Source organism: Oncorhynchus nerka, linkage group LG13 (assembly GCF_034236695.1).
Source record: "Oncorhynchus nerka isolate Pitt River linkage group LG13, Oner_Uvic_2.0, whole genome shotgun sequence".
Lineage (NCBI taxonomy): Eukaryota > Metazoa > Chordata > Actinopteri > Salmoniformes > Salmonidae > Oncorhynchus > Oncorhynchus nerka.
In genome coordinates, this window is record NC_088408.1 from 11,459,580 (window position 1) to 11,480,652 (window position 21,073).

Genomic DNA, 21,073 nt, shown 5'->3' on the forward strand with positions numbered 1-21,073 from the left:
AAAGAGTCTTACAGAGAAACTTTACTCAAAAACGATCTGTTGGTATTTGTTTCATTAGTCCACTGTTGATAGAATCCTAAAATGTTTTGCATGTCAGCAATCAAGTTTTCAAGATATTGGACTTTCAAGAAGCAATGTGTCACCGACCGCATTATCACATTAAACGTAAATGTAACTTGTCTCAGTGGTCTGAAGTACAGTCAACACTATGTTCAGTTAACAGTACATTTCCGTCTCCAGGATCTGATGGACACCTGCAGTGTGAGGGAGGTGATGGGTCTGATTTTAGCCCTGGGGAACCACATGAACGGGGGCAACAGGACCAGAGGACAGGCAGACGGCTTCGGACTGGAGATCCTGCCCAAACTAAAGGATGTCAAGAGCAGGGTAAGGGGTGTGTTACAGGACAATGTAGGGCTAGATGAGTGTATAATATCACCTAGTAAAGACCTACAACTCACAGCATTTTAGAAGCAGAATAAAGAACAGATGTATTGCTTTGTGTTGGTTTCCTTTGTGGTTGAGGATCGTTTATCCTCTCTGTTCTCTTCTGGTTTTTCTGAAGGACAACCGTATCAGTCTGGTTGACTATGTGACATCGTACTATCTCCGCAACCTGGACGAGGTAATGTCAAACATTTGTTCATCACTTTATTGACATACATTTTACTGGAACTTAGTCTATGGGTGTTTTAGTTTTTAGACATTCTGGTGTTTTCATTTTTTTTCTTTCTATATGGAACAAATATCATGTTGTTGTTGTCACTCTGATGTTGCTGTTATTGTTTCCCTCCAGAACGCTGGAACAGAGAGAAGTGTATTCCCTCTCCCTGAGCCTCAGGATGTGTTCCTGGCTGCCCAGGTCAAGTTTGAAGACATCTCCAAGGACCTGAGACAGCTGAGACGAGACCTGACAGGTCAGAGGTCATTCATGCCTAATCACAACACGGTGACGTCAGCAACACAAACAGATATGCAGGCAGGCATGCAGGCAGGCAGGCAAGAAGACAGGCAGAGACATGCAGGCCGACTGACTGACTGACTGTTTCACCTGCTGTGCCAGAGTCAAAGGTTATCACTGGGGTTTCGCCTTCAGTAACAACTTTTCAGCTCCAGACCCAAATGAGAAATTTACCAACTTCCTGTGACCCAAGTTGTCCTCCGTTGACCTAAATTAAGATGAAATAGTGTTTTCTCATAACTCGCTGCTCACCTCCAACATGCCCACGGCCCCCTTTTAGGTCGCGACTCATAGTTTAAGAAACCCTGGTTTAGATGCATCGATGCACATAGATGCACCCCAGATGGTGGCAACCGATCGCTCTCTCTCTCTCTCTCTCTCTCTCTCTCTCTCTCTCTCTGTCTCTCTATCTTTCTGTCTCTCTCTCTCTCTTTCTGTCTCTCTCTCTCTCTATCTTTCTCTCTCTCTCTATCTTTCTGTCTGTCTCTCTCTCTCTCTCTCTCTCTCTATCTTTCTGTCTCTCTCTCTATCTTTCTGTCTCTCTCTCTCTCTCTCTCTCTCTTTTTCTGTCTCTCTCTCTCTCTCTATCTTTCTGTCTCTCTCTCTCTCTCTCTCTCTCTCTCTCTCTCTCTCTGTCTCTCTATCTTTCTGTCTCTCTCTCTCTCTCTCTCTCTCTCTATCTTTCTCTCTCTCTATCTTTCTGTCTCTCTCTCTCTCTCTCTTTCTCTCTATCTTTCTGTCTGTCTCTCTCTCTCTCTATATATATATTTCTGTCTCTCTCTCTCTCTATCTTTCTGTCTCTCTCTCTCTCTCTCTATCTTTCTGTCTCTCTCTCTCTCTCTCTCTCTCTGTCTCTCTATCTTTCTGTCTCTCTCTCTCTCTCTATCTTTCTGTCTCTCTCTCTTTCTCTTTCTCTCTATCTTTCTGTCTGTCTCTCTCTCTCTCTATCTTTCTGTCTCTCTCTCTCTATCTTTCTGTCTCTCTCTCTGTCTCTCTTTCTGTCTGTCTCTCTCTCTCTCTCTCTCTGACTCTCTCTCGCTCTCGGTCTCTCTCTCGCTCTCTCTCTCTCTGTCTCTCTTTCTCTCTTTCTCTCTCTCTGCTTGTCTCTCTCCCCCTGTCTCTTTCTCTGTCTCTCTCTCTTCCCCCTCTCTCTCTCTCTCTCTCCCCTCACTCTCTGTATCCACCCCTGTCTCTTTCTCTGTCTCTCTCTCTCTCTCCCCCTCTCTCTCTCTCTCTCTCCCCCTCACTCTCTGTATCCACCCCCTGTCTCTTTCTCTCTTTACTCCTACTGCTGCTCTGTTTGTTCCCTCTGGCTCACCGACCAATCAGGGTATCACAGGAGCCGGAGGAGCCAGTCTCCAGGCCCAGTCATAATACAGCCTGCTGGGAGCCACGGTTACAACCCGCCCCCGCGCCACGCTCCATCATCATCACCCAGATAAGATTACAAAGAATACTGTTGTCATTCAGGATTTGTGTAAACTGTGGAGGCGGGTATCTGCATCGTGTGGCGACTAGCGAGTCTTTCTATGTTTTGCCTTTTGTGTTGGAGCGGAGTTTGGTCCTTTCACACAGGAAGAGGGTCATTCAGTCTCAGGTAAACAGAGGTCTACTTTTGGAGAAACAGGTGTATTTTGAGATAGAGTTGAACTACTGTCCTGTAGAGCAGCTGATGCACCTCACAGCAAACTCAAACACACTTCTCGAGTTGTGTTTTTGTTTGTTTCGTGTAGGTTATATCTCATCTGTGATTGGGCAGCTCTTGACCTGTGTGACCACTCAGTGCTTCCACAAATAGATGTGATTTCTTTCCTGACAAAGAAACAATATATTCTATATGTATTGTGCAAAGGCACAGACCACCGCAAAGTGATTCATTCAATGACTACAGCTGACAGTTCATATTTCCCAGTGGGGATAAACTGATGTTTCAACAGGAGAGCAGAGAATAGCTCAGTACACACGCGCGCGCACGCGCGCGCACACACACACACACACACACACACACACACACACACACACACACACACACACACACACACACACACACACACACACAGACACAGACACAGACACGTTTTGTTCTTCTATCCTTGTGCGGACCTAAAATTATTTGCCCTAACCCCAACCCTTACCTTAACCCTTAGGTTAACCCTAACCTTAACCCTTACCTTAACCCTAACCTTAACCCTAACCTTAACCCTAACCTTAACCCTTACCTTAACCCTAAACTTAACCCTAACCCTTACCTTAACCCTTACCTTAACTCTAACCTTAACCCTAACCCTAACCTTAACCATTACCTTAACCCTTACCTTAACCCTAACCTTAACCCTAACTCAACCCTAACCTTAACCCTAACCTTAACCCTAACCCTTACCTTAACCCTAACCTTAACCCTAACCTTAACCCTAACTCAACCCCTAAACCTAACACCAACCCCTAAACCTAACCCCAACCCTTACCTTAAACCTAACCCTAACCCTAACTCAACCCCTAAACCTAACCCAAACCCTTACCTTAACCCTAACCCAATCCCTCTAAACCTAACCTTAACCCTAACCTTAACCCTAAACCCAACTACTAAGCTTAAAATAGCATTTGTCCCCACGGGGGAGCATTGTCCTTGTTTTCTGTCCTTGTGGGGACTTTTGGGGATTTCAGGTCCCCACAAGGATAGAAAAACCAACACACACACACTCTACACAAACTATCTAAGAGGGAACAGATGAAAACAAAGGCGTGGTTCACCCCAGGCATGAGGGAGGTTGAACCAGCAGGACAAAAGGCTCCTGAGATGGAGAGCGAGATGGTGGCTGGGCCTCTCAATGATAAGACCTGGTCGTGTTGAGAGGTAGAGAGAAGGGCATCTGCGACACACATCTGTGGGGCCACAGCTCGTAGTGTGTGTGTGTGTATATGGGTGTGTATGTGTGTGTATATGGGTGTGTATATGGGTGTGTATATGGGTGTGTATGTGTGTGTGTGTGTGTGTGTGTGTGTGTGGGGGGGGTGTATATGGGTGTGTATGAGGGTGTGTGTGTATGGGGGGGCGTGTTTGTGTTTATAGGGCGGTCCGTTTGGGTTGATAAGATGTACCCCCTCAGATTACATAAGGACAGTGATGGTCGCCCTCCACTCTGATCGCTGGCAACGGTACAGTACAGGCTCACAAAGACACGGAGACAGATCTGATGGGCAGGATTATAGCTGTATCTGAAAGGCGCCAGGGCTCTTCCACAGAGACTCTGAATCAGAGACACTCCACTAAGTCTCCGGACACACACACACACACACACACACACACACACACACACACAGAGAGAGACTCTGAATCAGAGACACTCCACCAAGTCTCTGGACGCACGCACACACACACACACACACACACACACACACACACACACACACACACACACACACACACAGAGACTCTGAATCAGAGACACTCCACCAAGTCTCCGGACACACACACACACACACACACACACACACACACACACACACACACACACACACACACACACACACACACACACACACAGAGAGAGACTCTGAATCAGAGACACTCCACCAAGTCTCTGGACGCACGCACACACACGCACAAACACACACACACACACACACACACACACACACACACACACACACACAGAGACTCTGAATCAGAGACACTCCACCAAGTCTCCGGACACACACACACACACACACACACACACACACACACACACACACACACACACACACACGCACAAACACACACACACACAGGAATAGAGAGAGAGAGTGAGGTGCATTGACCTCAGCACTACCATAGCTGGGGCTGGTTGGGTAATAGAATCATATGTGCACACTTAAAGACGTAGCTTAACTATAACCAGGGTTTCTGAATGGCTGCCTGTGTGAATGAATGGGGCCTGGTGAGAACAGAACACTGGGTCTGAGGTTAAAGGCTGTGAAGAAATTGAAGTATTTCATTTTAACTAGGCAAGTCAGTTAAAGAACAAATTCTTATTTTCAATGACGGCCTAGTGGGTTAACTGCCTGTTCAGGGGCAGAACTACAGATTTGTACCTTGTCAGCTCGGGGGTTTGAACTTGCAACCTTCCTGTTACTAGTCCAACTCTCTAAACACTAGGCTACCCTCCGCCCCTGTATCACTAACTACAGAGAGAGAGAGAGTTCCACAGGCTGAGGGAGTCTCCCGAACACTAACACAGAGTAACACCATTCCACTCACCCAAGAAACATGCTGTCACACTTTTCAAGTTGGTGGGGCGTTTGGGATCGTCTGCACATAATGTTGTCTCATTGAAAGAGAACCCGTGTTTTGTATCCTGTTTCCCCAGTGTGTGAGAAAGGGGTTCAGAAGGTGTGTTGCAGCTCTCCAGAAGAACACCTCCAGCCGTTTAAGGACAAAATGGAGTCGTTTGTTCTGATTGGTGAGTAGTCTAATAGCACTGGGAAATAATGAGGGCAACAGTAGTTAGTAATATAGTATCACCACCAACCAATTTTCCACAATAGTTTGATAAATCAGCCTCTTATATACTTAAACTTCACATCGGTGTTTTGTCTAAACAGCACTTAGAAACGTACAAGGTGCTCCTAAAAAAAGCTTACATCTCAACCAGGGGTTGGAACCAAAATGATGTTCCGGTCCTTTTGAACAGAACCATTATTGTTTTACTTCTGTTCCGACCAGCGGAATAAAGTTCTGAACCGGTTCTAACAACAACTAATAGTAAGGGTTTCTATCGTTCCTTTCTGTTATTTTTTTAAACCTCTGAAATATAACATTAAATCACTTCCCCGATCAGTGTGGATAGAGCAGCTTGCTGTGGAGCGGAGAAGCGATTTTAATCTGTATAGGAAAGTCGTTTTAAAGCAAATTGTATTTTGTCATAACAGCATGGTTTAATCATACTGAAAGACAAACACACACTCTGCTTCCAGTCACAGTGTAGGCTGTGAGATGCCTCTGAAATGTTGACGGAGACAGTGGGAGAGGATGGAGGAAGCTTGCCTTGAAGCTCTCGGCGTCTTGTTGTGACATGCGTCGTCTGAATTGGGCCCACTGAATTATACCCACAGAGTACTGGCTTCTATGGAGGAACTTTCAATGTCTTTGAACTTCTGAGTTGGTTTAACGTTGGACCAGAGCAAACAAGCTTGTGTGTGCAAGATAATTAAAAAACATCTTCCCTTTTTGCAGTGAATAAAACGTAATAACTATAGTGTCCTTATAGTGTAAATAACTATAGTGTCCTTATAGTGTAAATAACTATAGTGTCCTTAACTAGCATTGAAAAAGTCAATCTATTCTTCTCTAATTCATCATCGCTCCCTAATTTCTGAATTACACTTGTAACGTCATCAGTAGAACACAGTAACCTATGTAACGTCATCAGTAGAACACAGTAACCTATGTAACGTCATCAGTAGATTACAGTAACCTTTGTAACGTCATCAGTAGAATACAGTAGAACACAGTAACCTATGTAACGTCATCAGTAGAATACAGTAGAACACAGTAACCTATGTAACGTCATCAGTAGAATACAGTAACCTATGTAACGTCATCAGTAGATTACAGTAACCTATGTAACGTCATCAGTAGAATACAGTAACCTATGTAACGTCATCAGTAGATTACAGTAACCTATGTAACGTCATCAGTAGAATACAGTAACCTATGTAACGTCATCAGTAGATTACAGTAACCTATGTAACGTCATCAGTAGAACACAGTAAACTATGTAATGTCATCAGTAGAATACAGTAACCTATGTAATGTCATCAGTAGATTACAGTAACCTATGTAACGTCATCAGTAGAACACAGTAAACTATGTAACGTCATCAGTAGATTACAGTAACCTATGTAACGTCATCAGTAGAACACAGTAAACTATGTAATGTCATCAGTAGAATACAGTAACCTATGTAACGTCATCAGTAGATTACAGTAACCTATGTAACGTCATCAGTAGATTACAGTAACCTTTGTAACGTCATCAGTAGAATACAGTAGAACACAGTAAACTATGTAACGTCATCAGTAGATTACAGTAACCTATGTAACGTCATCAGTAGAACACAGTAAACTATGTAATGTCATCAGTAGAATACAGTAACCTATGTAACGTCATCAGTAGATTACAGTAACCTATGTAACGTCATCAGTAGATTACAGTAACCTATGTAACGTCATCAGTAGAATACAGTAACCTATGTAACGTCATCAGTAGGCTACAGTAAAACACAGTAAACTATGTAACGTCATCAGTAGAATACAGTAGAACACAGTAAACTATGTAACGTCATCAGTAGAATACAGTAACCTATGTAACGTCATCAGTAGATTACAGTAACCTATGTAACGTCATCAGTAGAATACAGTAACCTATGTAACGTCATCAGTAGATTACAGTAACCTATGTAACGTCATCAGTAGATTACAGTAACCTATGTAACGTCATCAGTAGAATACAGTAACCTATGTAACGCCATCAGTAGAATACAGTAACCTATGTAACGACATCAGTAGAATACAGTAACCTATGTAACGTCATCAGTAGATTACAGTAACCTATGTAACGTCATCAGTAGAACACAGTAAACTATGTAACGTCATCAGTAGATTACAGTAACCTATGTAACGTCATCAGTAGAATACAGTAAAACACAGTAACCTATGTAACGTCATCAGTAGAACACAGTAACCTATGTAACGTCATCAGTAGAATACAGTAACCTATGTAACGTCATCAGTAGAACACAGTAACCTATGTAACGTCATCAGTAGGTTACAGTAACCTATGTAACGTCATCAGTAGATTACAGTAACCTATGTAACGTCATCAGTAGAACACAGTAAACTATGTAACCAATCAATCAATCAAATGTTTTTATTTAGCCCTTGTTACATCAGCCGATGTCACAAAGTGCTGTACAGAAACCCAGCCTAAAGCCCCAAACAGCAAGCAATACAGGTGTAGAAGCACGGTGGCTAGGAAAAACCCCCTAGAAAGACCAAAACCTAGGAAGAAACCTAGAGAGGAAGCAGGCTCTGAGGGATGGCCAGTCCTCTTCTGGCCGTGCAGGGTGGAGATTATCGCAGAACATGGCCAAGATGTTCAAACGTTCATCGATGACCAGCAGGGTCAGATAATAATAATTACAGTGGTTGTAGAGGGTGAAACAGGTCAGCGCCTCAGGAGTAAATGTCAGTTGGCTTTTCATAGCCGATCATTCAGAGTTAGAGACAGCAGGTGCGGTAGAGAGAGAGTCAAAAACAGCAGGTCTGGGACAAGGTAGCACGTCCGGTGAACAGGTCAGGGTTCCATAGCCTAAGGCAGAACAATTGAAACTGGAGCAGCAGCATGATGCGGTGGACTGGGGACAGCAAGGAGTCATCAGGCCAGGTAGTCCTGAGGCATGGTCCTGAGGCATGGTCCTAGGGCTCAGCAGGTCCTCCGAGAGAAGAGAGAGATAGAGGGAGCAGACTTAAATTCACACAATACACCGGATAAGACAGGAGAAATACTCCAGATGTACAGACTGACCCTAGCCCCCCGACACTTAAACTATTGCAGCATAAATACTGGAGGCTAACGTCATCAGTAGAATACAGTAACCTATGTAACGTCATCAGTAGATTACAGTAACCTATGTAACGTCATCAGTAGAATACAGTAGAACACAGTAACCTATGTAACGTCATCAGTAGAATACAGTAAACTATGTAACGTCATCAGTAGAATACAGTAGAACACAGTAAACTATGTAACGTCATCAGTAGAATACAGTAAACTATGTAACGTCATCAGTAGAATACAGTAGAACACAGTAACCTATGTAACGTCATCAGTAGAATACAGTAAACTATGTAACGTCATCAGTAGAATACAGTAGAACACAGTAAACTATGTAACGTCATCAGTAGAATACAGTAACCTATGTAACGTCATCAGTAGATTACAGTAACCTATGTAACGTCATCAGTAGAATACAGTAACCTATGTAACGTCATCAGTAGAATACAGTAACCTATGTAACGTCATCAGTAGATTACAGTAACCTATGTAACGTCATCAGTAGAATAGAGTAGAACACAGTAAACTATGTAACGTCATCAGTAGAATACAGTAACCTATGTAACGTCATCAGTAGATTACAGTAACCTATGTAACGTCATCAGTAGAATACAGTAGAACACAGTAACCTATGTAACGTCATCAGTAGAATACAGTAACCTATGTAACGTCATCAGTAGGCTACAGTAACCTATGTAACGTCATCAGTAGAACACAGTAACCTATGTAACGTCATCAGTAGAATACAGTAACCTATGTAACGTCATCAGTAGAACACAGTAACCTATGTAACGTCATCAGTAGGTTACAGTAACCTATGTAACGTCATCAGTAGATTACAGTAACCTATGTAACGTCATCAGTAGAACACAGTAAACTATGTAACCAATCAATCAATCAAATGTTTTTATTTAGCCCTTTTTACATCAGCCGATGTCACAAAGTGCTGTACAGAAACCCAGCCTAAAGTCCCAAACAGCAAGCAATGCAGGTGTAGAAGCACGGTGGCTAGGAAAAACCCCCTAGAAAGACCAAAACCTAGGAAGAAACCTAGAGAGGAAGCAGGCTCTGAGGGATGGCCAGTCCTCTTCTGGCCGTGCAGGGTGGAGATTATCGCAGAACATGGCCAAGATGTTCAAACGTTCATCGATGACCAGCAGGGTCAGATAATAATAATTACAGTGGTTGTAGAGGGTGAAACAGGTCAGCGCCTCAGGAGTAAATGTCAGTTGGCTTTTCATAGCCGATCATTCAGAGTTAGAGACAGCAGGTGCGGTAGAGAGAGAGTCAAAAACAGCAGGTCTGGGACAAGGTAGCACGTCCGGTGAACAGGTCAGGGTTCCATAGCCTAAGGCAGAACAATTGAAACTGGAGCAGCAGCATGATGCGGTGGACTGGGGACAGCAAGGAGTCATCAGGCCAGGTAGTCCTGAGGCATGGTCCTGAGGCATGGTCCTAGGGCTCAGCAGGTCCTCCGAGAGAAGAGAGAGATAGAGGGAGCAGACTTAAATTCACACAATACACCGGATAAGACAGGAGAAATACTCCAGATGTACAGACTGACCCTAGCCCCGACACTTAAACTATTGCAGCATAAATACTGGAGGCTAACGTCATCAGTAGAATACAGTAACCTATGTAACGTCATCAGTAGATTACAGTAACCTATGTAACGTCATCAGTAGAATACAGTAGAACACAGTAACCTATGTAACGTCATCAGTAGAATACAGTAAACTATGTAACGTCATCAGTAGAATACAGTAGAACACAGTAAACTATGTAACGTCATCAGTAGAATACAGTAAACTATGTAACGTCATCAGTAGAATACAGTAGAACACAGTAACCTATGTAACGTCATCAGTAGAATACAGTAAACTATGTAACGTCATCAGTAGAATACAGTAGAACACAGTAAACTATGTAACGTCATCAGTAGAATACAGTAACCTATGTAACGTCATCAGTAGATTACAGTAACCTATGTAACGTCATCAGTAGAATACAGTAACCTATGTAACGTCATCAGTAGAATACAGTAACCTATGTAACGTCATCAGTAGATTACAGTAACCTATGTAACGTCATCAGTAGAATAGAGTAGAACACAGTAAACTATGTAACGTCATCAGTAGAATACAGTAACCTATGTAACGTCATCAGTAGATTACAGTAACCTATGTAACGTCATCAGTAGAATACAGTAGAACACAGTAACCTATGTAACGTCATCAGTAGAATACAGTAACCTATGTAACGTCATCAGTAGGCTACAGTAACCTATGTAACGTCATCAGTAGAACACAGTAACCTATGTAACGTCATCAGTAGAATACAGTAACCTATGTAACGTCATCAGTAGAACACAGTAACCTATGTAACGTCATCAGTAGGTTACAGTAACCTATGTAACGTCATCAGTAGATTACAGTAACCTATGTAACGTCATCAGTAGAACACAGTAAACTATGTAACCAATCAATCAATCAAATGTTTTTATTTAGCCCTTTTTACATCAGCCGATGTCACAAAGTGCTGTACAGAAACCCAGCCTAAAGTCCCAAACAGCAAGCAATGCAGGTGTAGAAGCACGGTGGCTAGGAAAAACCCCTAGAAAGACCAAAACCTAGGAAGAAACCTAGAGAGGAAGCAGGCTCTGAGGGATGGCCAGTCCTCTTCTGGCCGTGCAGGGTGGAGATTATCGCAGAACATGGCCAAGATGTTCAAACGTTCATCGATGACCAGCAGGGTCAGATAATAATAATTACAGTGGTTGTAGAGGGTGAAACAGGTCAGCGCCTCAGGAGTAAATGTCAGTTGGCTTTTCATAGCCGATCATTCAGAGTTAGAGACAGCAGGTGCGGTAGAGAGAGTCAAAAACAGCAGGTCTGGGACAAGGTAGCACGTCCGGTGAACAGGTCAGGGTTCCATAGCCTAAGGCAGAACAATTGAAACTGGAGCAGCAGCATGATGCGGTGGACTGGGGACAGCAAGGAGTCATCAGGCCAGGTAGTCCTGAGGCATGGTCCTGAGGCATGGTCCTAGGGCTCAGCAGGTCCTCCGAGAGAAGAGAGAGATAGAGGGAGCAGACTTAAATTCACACAATACACCGGATAAGACAGGAGAAATACTCCAGATGTACAGACTGACCCTAGCCCCCCGACACTTAAACTATTGCAGCATAAATACTGGAGGCTAACGTCATCAGTAGAATACAGTAACCTATGTAACGTCATCAGTAGATTACAGTAACCTATGTAACGTCATCAGTAGAATACAGTAGAACACAGTAACCTATGTAACGTCATCAGTAGAATACAGTAAACTATGTAACGTCATCAGTAGAATACAGTAGAACACAGTAAACTATGTAACGTCATCAGTAGAATACAGTAAACTATGTAACGTCATCAGTAGAATACAGTAGAACACAGTAACCTATGTAACGTCATCAGTAGAATACAGTAAACTATGTAACGTCATCAGTAGAATACAGTAGAACACAGTAAATTATGTAACGTCATCAGTAGAATACAGTAACCTATGTAACGTCATCAGTAGATTACAGTAACCTATGTAACGTCATCAGTAGAATACAGTAACCTATGTAACGTCATCAGTAGAATACAGTAACCTATGTAACGTCATCAGTAGATTACAGTAACCTATGTAACGTCATCAGTAGAATACAGTAGAACACAGTAAACTATGTAACGTCATCAGTAGAATACAGTAACCTATGTAACGTCATCAGTAGATTACAGTAACCTATGTAACGTCATCAGTAGAATACAGTAGAACACAGTAACCTATGTAACGTCATCAGTAGAATACAGTAACCTATGTAACGTCATCAGTAGGCTACAGTAACCTATGTAACGTCATCAGTAGAACACAGTAACCTATGTAACGTCATCAGTAGAATACAGTAACCTATGTAACGTCATCAGTAGAACACAGTAACCTATGTAACGTCATCAGTAGGTTACAGTAACCTATGTAACGTCATCAGTAGATTACAGTAACCTATGTAACGTCATCAGTAGAACACAGTAAACTATGTAACCAATCAATCAATCAAATGTTTTTATTTAGCCCTTTTTACATCAGCCGATGTCACAAAGTGCTGTACAGAAACCCAGCCTAAAGTCCCAAACAGCAAGCAATGCAGGTGTAGAAGCACGGTGGCTAGGAAAAACCCCCTAGAAAGACCAAAACCTAGGAAGAAACCTAGAGAGGAAGCAGGCTCTGAGGGATGGCCAGTCCTCTTCTGGCCGTGCAGGGTGGAGATTATCGCAGAACATGGCCAAGATGTTCAAACGTTCATCGATGACCAGCAGGGTCAGATAATAATAATTACAGTGGTTGTAGAGGGTGAAACAGGTCAGCGCCTCAGGAGTAAATGTCAGTTGGCTTTTCATAGCCGATCATTCAGAGTTAGAGACAGCAGGTGCGGTAGAGAGAGTCAAAAACAGCAGGTCTGGGACAAGGTAGCACGTCCGGTGAACAGGTCAGGGTTCCATAGCCTAAGGCAGAACAATTGAAACTGGAGCAGCAGCATGATGCGGTGGACTGGGGACAGCAAGGAGTCATCAGGCCAGGTAGTCCTGAGGCATGGTCCTGAGGCATGGTCCTAGGGCTCAGCAGGTCCTCCGAGAGAAGAGAGAGATAGAGGGAGCAGACTTAAATTCACACAATACACCGGATAAGACAGGAGAAATACTCCAGATGTACAGACTGACCCTAGCCCCCCGACACTTAAACTATTGCAGCATAAATACTGGAGGCTAACGTCATCAGTAGAATACAGTAACCTATGTAACGTCATCAGTAGATTACAGTAACCTATGTAACGTCATCAGTAGAATACAGTAGAACACAGTAACCTATGTAACGTCATCAGTAGAATACAGTAAACTATGTAACGTCATCAGTAGAATACAGTAGAACACAGTAAACTATGTAACGTCATCAGTAGAATACAGTAAACTATGTAACGTCATCAGTAGAATACAGTAGAACACAGTAACCTATGTAACGTCATCAGTAGAATACAGTAAACTATGTAACGTCATCAGTAGAATACAGTAGAACACAGTAAATTATGTAACGTCATCAGTAGAATACAGTAACCTATGTAACGTCATCAGTAGATTACAGTAACCTATGTAACGTCATCAGTAGAATACAGTAACCTATGTAACGTCATCAGTAGAATACAGTAACCTATGTAACGTCATCAGTAGATTACAGTAACCTATGTAACGTCATCAGTAGAATACAGTAGAACACAGTAAACTATGTAACGTCATCAGTAGAATACAGTAACCTATGTAACGTCATCAGTAGATTACAGTAACCTATGTAACGTCATCAGTAGAATACAGTAGAACACAGTAACCTATGTAACGTCATCAGTAGAATACAGTAACCTATGTAACGTCATCAGTAGGCTACAGTAACCTATGTAACGTCATCAGTAGAACACAGTAACCTATGTAACGTCATCAGTAGAATACAGTAACCTATGTAACGTCATCAGTAGAACACAGTAACCTATGTAACGTCATCAGTAGGTTACAGTAACCTATGTAACGTCATCAGTAGATTACAGTAACCTATGTAACGTCATCAGTAGAACACAGTAAACTATGTAACCAATCAATCAATCAAATGTTTTTATTTAGCCCTTTTTACATCAGCCGATGTCACAAAGTGCTGTACAGAAACCCAGCCTAAAGTCCCAAACAGCAAGCAATGCAGGTGTAGAAGCACGGTGGCTAGGAAAAACCCCCTAGAAAGACCAAAACCTAGGAAGAAACCTAGAGAGGAAGCAGGCTCTGAGGGATGGCCAGTCCTCTTCTGGCCGTGCAGGGTGGAGATTATCGCAGAACATGGCCAAGATGTTCAAACGTTCATCGATGACCAGCAGGGTCAGATAATAATAATTACAGTGGTTGTAGAGGGTGAAACAGGTCAGCGCCTCAGGAGTAAATGTCAGTTGGCTTTTCATAGCCGATCATTCAGAGTTAGAGACAGCAGGTGCGGTAGAGAGAGAGTCAAAAACAGCAGGTCTGGGACAAGGTAGCACGTCCGGTGAACAGGTCAGGGTTCCATAGCCTAAGGCAGAACAATTGAAACTGGAGCAGCAGCATGATGCGGTGGACTGGGGACAGCAAGGAGTCATCAGGCCAGGTAGTCCTGAGGCATGGTCCTGAGGCATGGTCCTAGGGCTCAGCAGGTCCTCCGAGAGAAGAGAGAGATAGAGGGAGCAGACTTAAATTCACACAATACACCGGATAAGACAGGAGAAATACTCCAGATGTACAGACTGACCCTAGCCCCCCGACACTTAAACTATTGCAGCATAAATACTGGAGGCTAACGTCATCAGTAGAATACAGTAACCTATGTAACGTCATCAGTAGATTACAGTAACCTATGTAACGTCATCAGTAGAATACAGTAGAACACAGTAACCTATGTAACGTCATCAGTAGAATACAGTAAACTATGTAACGTCATCAGTAGAATACAGTAGAACACAGTAAACTATGTAACGTCATCAGTAGAATACAGTAAACTATGTAACGTCATCAGTAGAATACAGTAGAACACAGTAACCTATGTAACGTCATCAGTAGAATACAGTAAACTATGTAACGTCATCAGTAGAATACAGTAGAACACAGTAAATTATGTAACGTCATCAGTAGAATACAGTAACCTATGTAACGTCATCAGTAGATTACAGTAACCTATGTAACGTCATCAGTAGAATACAGTAACCTATGTAACGTCATCAGTAGAATACAGTAACCTATGTAACGTCATCAGTAGATTACAGTAACCTATGTAACGTCATCAGTAGAATACAGTAGAACACAGTAAACTATGTAACGTCATCAGTAGAATACAGTAACCTATGTAACGTCATCAGTAGATTACAGTAACCTATGTAACGTCATCAGTAGAATACAGTAGAACACAGTAACCTATGTAACGTCATCAGTAGAATACAGTAACCTATGTAACGTCATCAGTAGGCTACAGTAACCTATGTAACGTCATCAGTAGAACACAGTAACCTATGTAACGTCATCAGTAGAATACAGTAACCTATGTAACGTCATCAGTAGAACACAGTAACCTATGTAACGTCATCAGTAGGTTACAGTAACCTATGTAACGTCATCAGTAGATTACAGTAACCTATGTAACGTCATCAGTAGAACACAGTAAACTATGTAACCAATCAATCAATCAAATGTTTTTATTTAGCCCTTTTTACATCAGCCGATGTCACAAAGTGCTGTACAGAAACCCAGCCTAAAGTCCCAAACAGCAAGCAATGCAGGTGTAGAAGCACGGTGGCTAGGAAAAACCCCCTAGAAAGACCAAAACCTAGGAAGAAACCTAGAGAGGAAGCAGGCTCTGAGGGATGGCCAGTCCTCTTCTGGCCGTGCAGGGTGGAGATTATCGCAGAACATGGCCAAGATGTTCAAACGTTCATCGATGACCAGCAGGGTCAGATAATAATAATTACAGTGGTTGTAGAGGGTGAAACAGGTCAGCGCCTCAGGAGTAAATGTCAGTTGGCTTTTCATAGCCGATCATTCAGAGTTAGAGACAGCAGGTGCGGTAGAGAGAGTCAAAAACAGCAGGTCTGGGACAAGGTAGCACGTCCGGTGAACAGGTCAGGGTTCCATAGCCTAAGGCAGAACAATTGAAACTGGAGCAGCAGCATGATGCGGTGGACTGGGGACAGCAAGGAGTCATCAGGCCAGGTAGTCCTGAGGCATGGTCCTGAGGCATGGTCCTAGGGCTCAGCAGGTCCTCCGAGAGAAGAGAGAGATAGAGGGAGCAGACTTAAATTCACACAATACAATCGGATAAGACAGGAGAAATACTCCAGATGTACAGACTGACCCTAGCCCCGACACTTAAACTATTGCAGCATAAATACTGGAGGCTAACGTCATCAGTAGAATACAGTAACCTATGTAACGTCATCAGTAGATTACAGTAACCTATGTAACGTCATCAGTAGAATACAGTAGAACACAGTAACCTATGTAACGTCATCAGTAGAATACAGTAAACTATGTAACGTCATCAGTAGAATACAGTAGAACACAGTAAACTATGTAACGTCATCAGTAGAATACAGTAAACTATGTAACGTCATCAGTAGAATACAGTAGAACACAGTAACCTATGTAACGTCATCAGTAGAATACAGTAAACTATGTAACGTCATCAGTAGAATACAGTAGAACACAGTAAATTATGTAACGTCATCAGTAGAATACAGTAACCTATGTAACGTCATCAGTAGATTACAGTAACCTATGTAACGTCATCAGTAGAATACAGTAACCTATGTAACGTCATCAGTAGAATACAGTAACCTATGTAACGTCATCAGTAGATTACAGTAACCTATGTAACGTCATCAGTAGAATACAGTAGAACACAGTAAACTATGTAACGTCATCAGTAGAATACAGTAACCTATGTAACGTCATCAGTAGATTACAGTAACCTATGTAACGTCATCAGTAGAATACAGTAGAACACAGTAACCTATGTAACGTCATCAGTAGAATACAGTAACCTATGTAACGTCATCAGTAGGCTACAGTAACCTATGTAACGTCATCAGTAGAACACAGTAACCTATGTAACGTCATCAGTAGAATACAGTAACCTAGTATCAGTAGAACACAGTAACCTATGTAACGTCATCAGTAGGTTACAGTAACCTATGTAACGTCATCAGTAGATTACAGTAACCTATGTAACGTCATCAGTAGAACACAGTAAACTATGTAACCAATCAATCAATCAAATGTTTTTATTTAGCCCTTTTTACATCAGCCGATGTCACAAAGTGCTGTACAGAAACCCAGCCTAAAGTCCCAAACAGCAAGCAATGCAGGTGTAGAAGCACGGTGGCTAGGAAAACCCCTAGAAAGACCAAAACCTAGGAAGAAACCTAGAGAGGAAGCAGGCTCTGAGGGATGGCCAGTCCTCTTCTGGCCGTGCAGGGTGGAGATTATCGCAGAACATGGCCAAGATGTTCAAACGTTCATCGATGACCAGCAGGGTCAGATAATAATAATTACAGTGGTTGTAGAGGGTGAAACAGGTCAGCGCCTCAGGAGTAAATGTCAGTTGGCTTTTCATAGCCGATCATTCAGAGTTAGAGACAGCAGGTGCGGTAGAGAGAGAGTCAAAAACAGCAGGTCTGGGACAAGGTAGCACGTCCGGTGAACAGGTCAGGGTTCCATAGCCTAAGGCAGAACAATTGAAACTGGAGCAGCAGCATGATGCGGTGGACTGGGGACAGCAAGGAGTCATCAGGCCAGGTAGTCCTGAGGCATGGTCCTGAGGCATGGTCCTAGGGCTCAGCAGGTCCTCCGAGAGAAGAGAGAGATAGAGGGAGCAGACTTAAATTCACACAATACACCGGATAAGACAGGAGAAATACTCCAGATGTACAGACTGACCCTAGCCCCCCGACACTTAAACTATTGCAGCATAAATACTGGAGGCTAACGTCATCAGTAGAATACAGTAACCTATGTAACGTCATCAGTAGAATGCAGTAACCTATGTAACGTCATCAGTAGATTACAGTAACCTATGTAACGTCATCAGTAGAATACAGTAGAACACAGTAAACTATGTAACGTCATCAGTAGAATACAGTAAACTATGTAACGTCATCAGTAGAATACAGTAACCTATGTAACGTCATCAGTAGATTACAGTAATCTATGTAACGTCATCAGTAGAATGCAGTAACCTATGTAACGTCATCAGTAGATTACAGTAACCTATGTAACGTCATCAGTAGAATACAGTAGAACACAGTAACCTATGTAACGTCATCAGTAGAATACAGTAAACTATGTAACGTCATCAGTAGAATACAGTAACCTATGTAACGTCATCAGTAGAATACAGTAGAACACAGTAAACTATGTAACGTCATCAGTAGAATACAGTAAACTATGTAACGTCATCAGTAGAATACAGTAACCTATGTAACGTCATCAGTAGAATACAGTAGAACACAGTAAACTATGTAACGTCATCAGTAGAATAGAGTAACATATGTAACGTCATCAGTAGATTACAGTAACATATGTAACGTCATCAGTAGAATGCAGTAACCTATGTAACGCCATCAGTAGAATGCAGTAACCTATGTAACGCCATCAGTAGAATACAGTAACCTATGTAACGTCATCAGTAGATTACAGTAACCTATGTAACGTCATCAGTAGAATACAGTAGAACACAGTAACCTATGTAACGTCATCAGTAGAATACAGTAAACTATGTAACGTCATCAGTAGAATACAGTAGAACACAGTAAACTATGTAACGTCATCAGTAGAATACAGTAACCTATGTAACGTCATCAGTAGATTACAGTAACCTATGTAACGTCATCAGTAGAATACAGTAACCTATGTAACGTCATCAGTAGAATACAATAACCTATGTAACGTCATCAGTAGATTACAGTAACCTATGTAACGTCATCAGTAGAATACAGTAGAACACAGTAAACTATGTAACGTCATCAGTAGAATACAGTAACCTATGTAACGTCATCAGTAGATTACAGTAACCTATGTAACGTCATCAGTAGAATACAGTAGAACACAGTAACCTATGTAACGTCATCAGTAGAATACAGTAAACTATGTAACGTCATCAGTAGAATACAGTAGAACACAGTAAACTATGTAACGTCATCAGTAGAATACAGTAACTATGTAACGTCATCAGTAGATTACAGTAAACTATGTAACGTCATCAGTAGAATACAGTAACCTATGTAACGTCATCAGTAAAATACAGTAGAACACAGTAAACTATGTAACGTCATCAGTAGAATACAGTAACCTATGTAACGTCGTCAGTAGATTACAGTAATCTATGTAACGTCATCAGTAGAATGCAGTAACCTATGTAACGTCATCAGTAGAACACAGTAAACTATGTAACGTCATCAGTAGAACAGTAACCTATGTAACGTCATCAGTAGAATACAGTAACCTATGTAACGTCATCAGTAGAATACAGTAGAATACAGTAACCTATGTAACGTCATCAGTAGAATACAGTAACCTATGTAACGTCATCAGTAGAATATAGTAGAATACAGTAACCTATGTAACGTCATCAGTAGAACACAGTAAACTATGTAACGTCATCAGTAGAATACAGTAACCTATGTAACGTCATCAGTAGAATACAGTAGAACACAGTAAACCATGTAACGTCATCAGTAGAATACAGTAGAACACAGTAAACTATGTAACGTCATCAGTAGAATACAGTAACCTATGTAACGTCATCAGTAGAATACAGTAGAACACAGTAAACCATGTAACGTCATCAGTAGAATACAGTAGAACACAGTAAACCATGTAACGTCATCAGTAGAATACAGTAACATATGTAACGTCATCAGTAGATTACAGTAACATATGTAATGTCATCAGTAGAATGCAGTAACCTATGTAATGCCATCAGTAGAATACAGTAACCTATGTAACGTCATCAGTAGAATACAGTAACCTATGTAACGTCATCAGTAGATTACAGTAACCTATGTAACGTCATCAGTAGAATACAGTAACCTATGTAACGTCATCAGTAGAATACAGTAACCTATGTAACATCATCAGTAGATTACAGTAACCTATGTAACGTCATCAGTAGATTACAGTATCCCATGTAACGTCATCAGTAGATTACAGTAACCTTGTAACGTCATCAGTAGAATACAGTAACCTATGTAACGTCATCAGTAGAATACAGTAACCTATGTAACGTCATCAGTAGAATACAGTAACCTATGTAACGTCATCAGTAGAATACAGTAACCTATGTAACGTCATCAGTAGAATACAGTAACCTATGTAACGTCATCAGTAGATTACAGTAACCTATGTAACGTCATCAGTAGAATACAGTAACCTATGTAACGTCATCAGTAGGCTACAGTAACCTATGTAACGTCATCAGTAGGTTACAGTAACCTATGTAACGTCATCAGTAGGTTACAGTAACCTATGCTTCAGACGGGGAGGGGTTACATTAACCTATGCTTCAGAGGGGGAGGGGCTACAGTAACCTATGCTTCAGAGGGGAGGGGCTACAGTACCATGCTTCAGAGGGGAGGGGCTACAGTAACCATGCTTCAGAGGGGAGGGGCTACAGTAACCTATGCTTCAGAGGGGAGGGGCTACAGTAACCATGTTTCAGAGGGGAGAGGGCTACAGTAACCTATGCTTCAGAGGGGAGGGGCTACTGTATCCAATGATTTAGAGGGGAGGGGGCTACAGTAACCTATGCTTCAGAGGGGGAGGGGCTACAGTAACCATGTTTCAGAGGGGGAGGGGGCTACAGTAGCCTATGCTTCAGAGGGGGAGGGGCTACAGTAACCATGCTTCCGAGGGGGAGGGGCTACAGTAACCTATGCTTCA

General features: G+C 42.1%; 1 protein-coding gene across 1 annotated transcript in view; it reads left to right on the plus strand.

Annotated features, from left to right (window-relative positions):
* Window positions 1–21,073, plus strand: part of LOC115115677 (titin-like) — a 62,285-nt gene that overhangs the window by 30,063 nt on the left and 11,149 nt on the right. Inside the window, exons 10-13 of the mRNA XM_065026195.1 lie at window positions 241–387; window positions 566–625; window positions 797–917; window positions 5,311–5,403. Of these exons, the coding sequence (XP_064882267.1) occupies window positions 241–387; window positions 566–625; window positions 797–917; window positions 5,311–5,403 (421 nt within the window). The remainder of the gene's footprint in view (window positions 1–240; window positions 388–565; window positions 626–796; window positions 918–5,310; window positions 5,404–21,073) is intronic.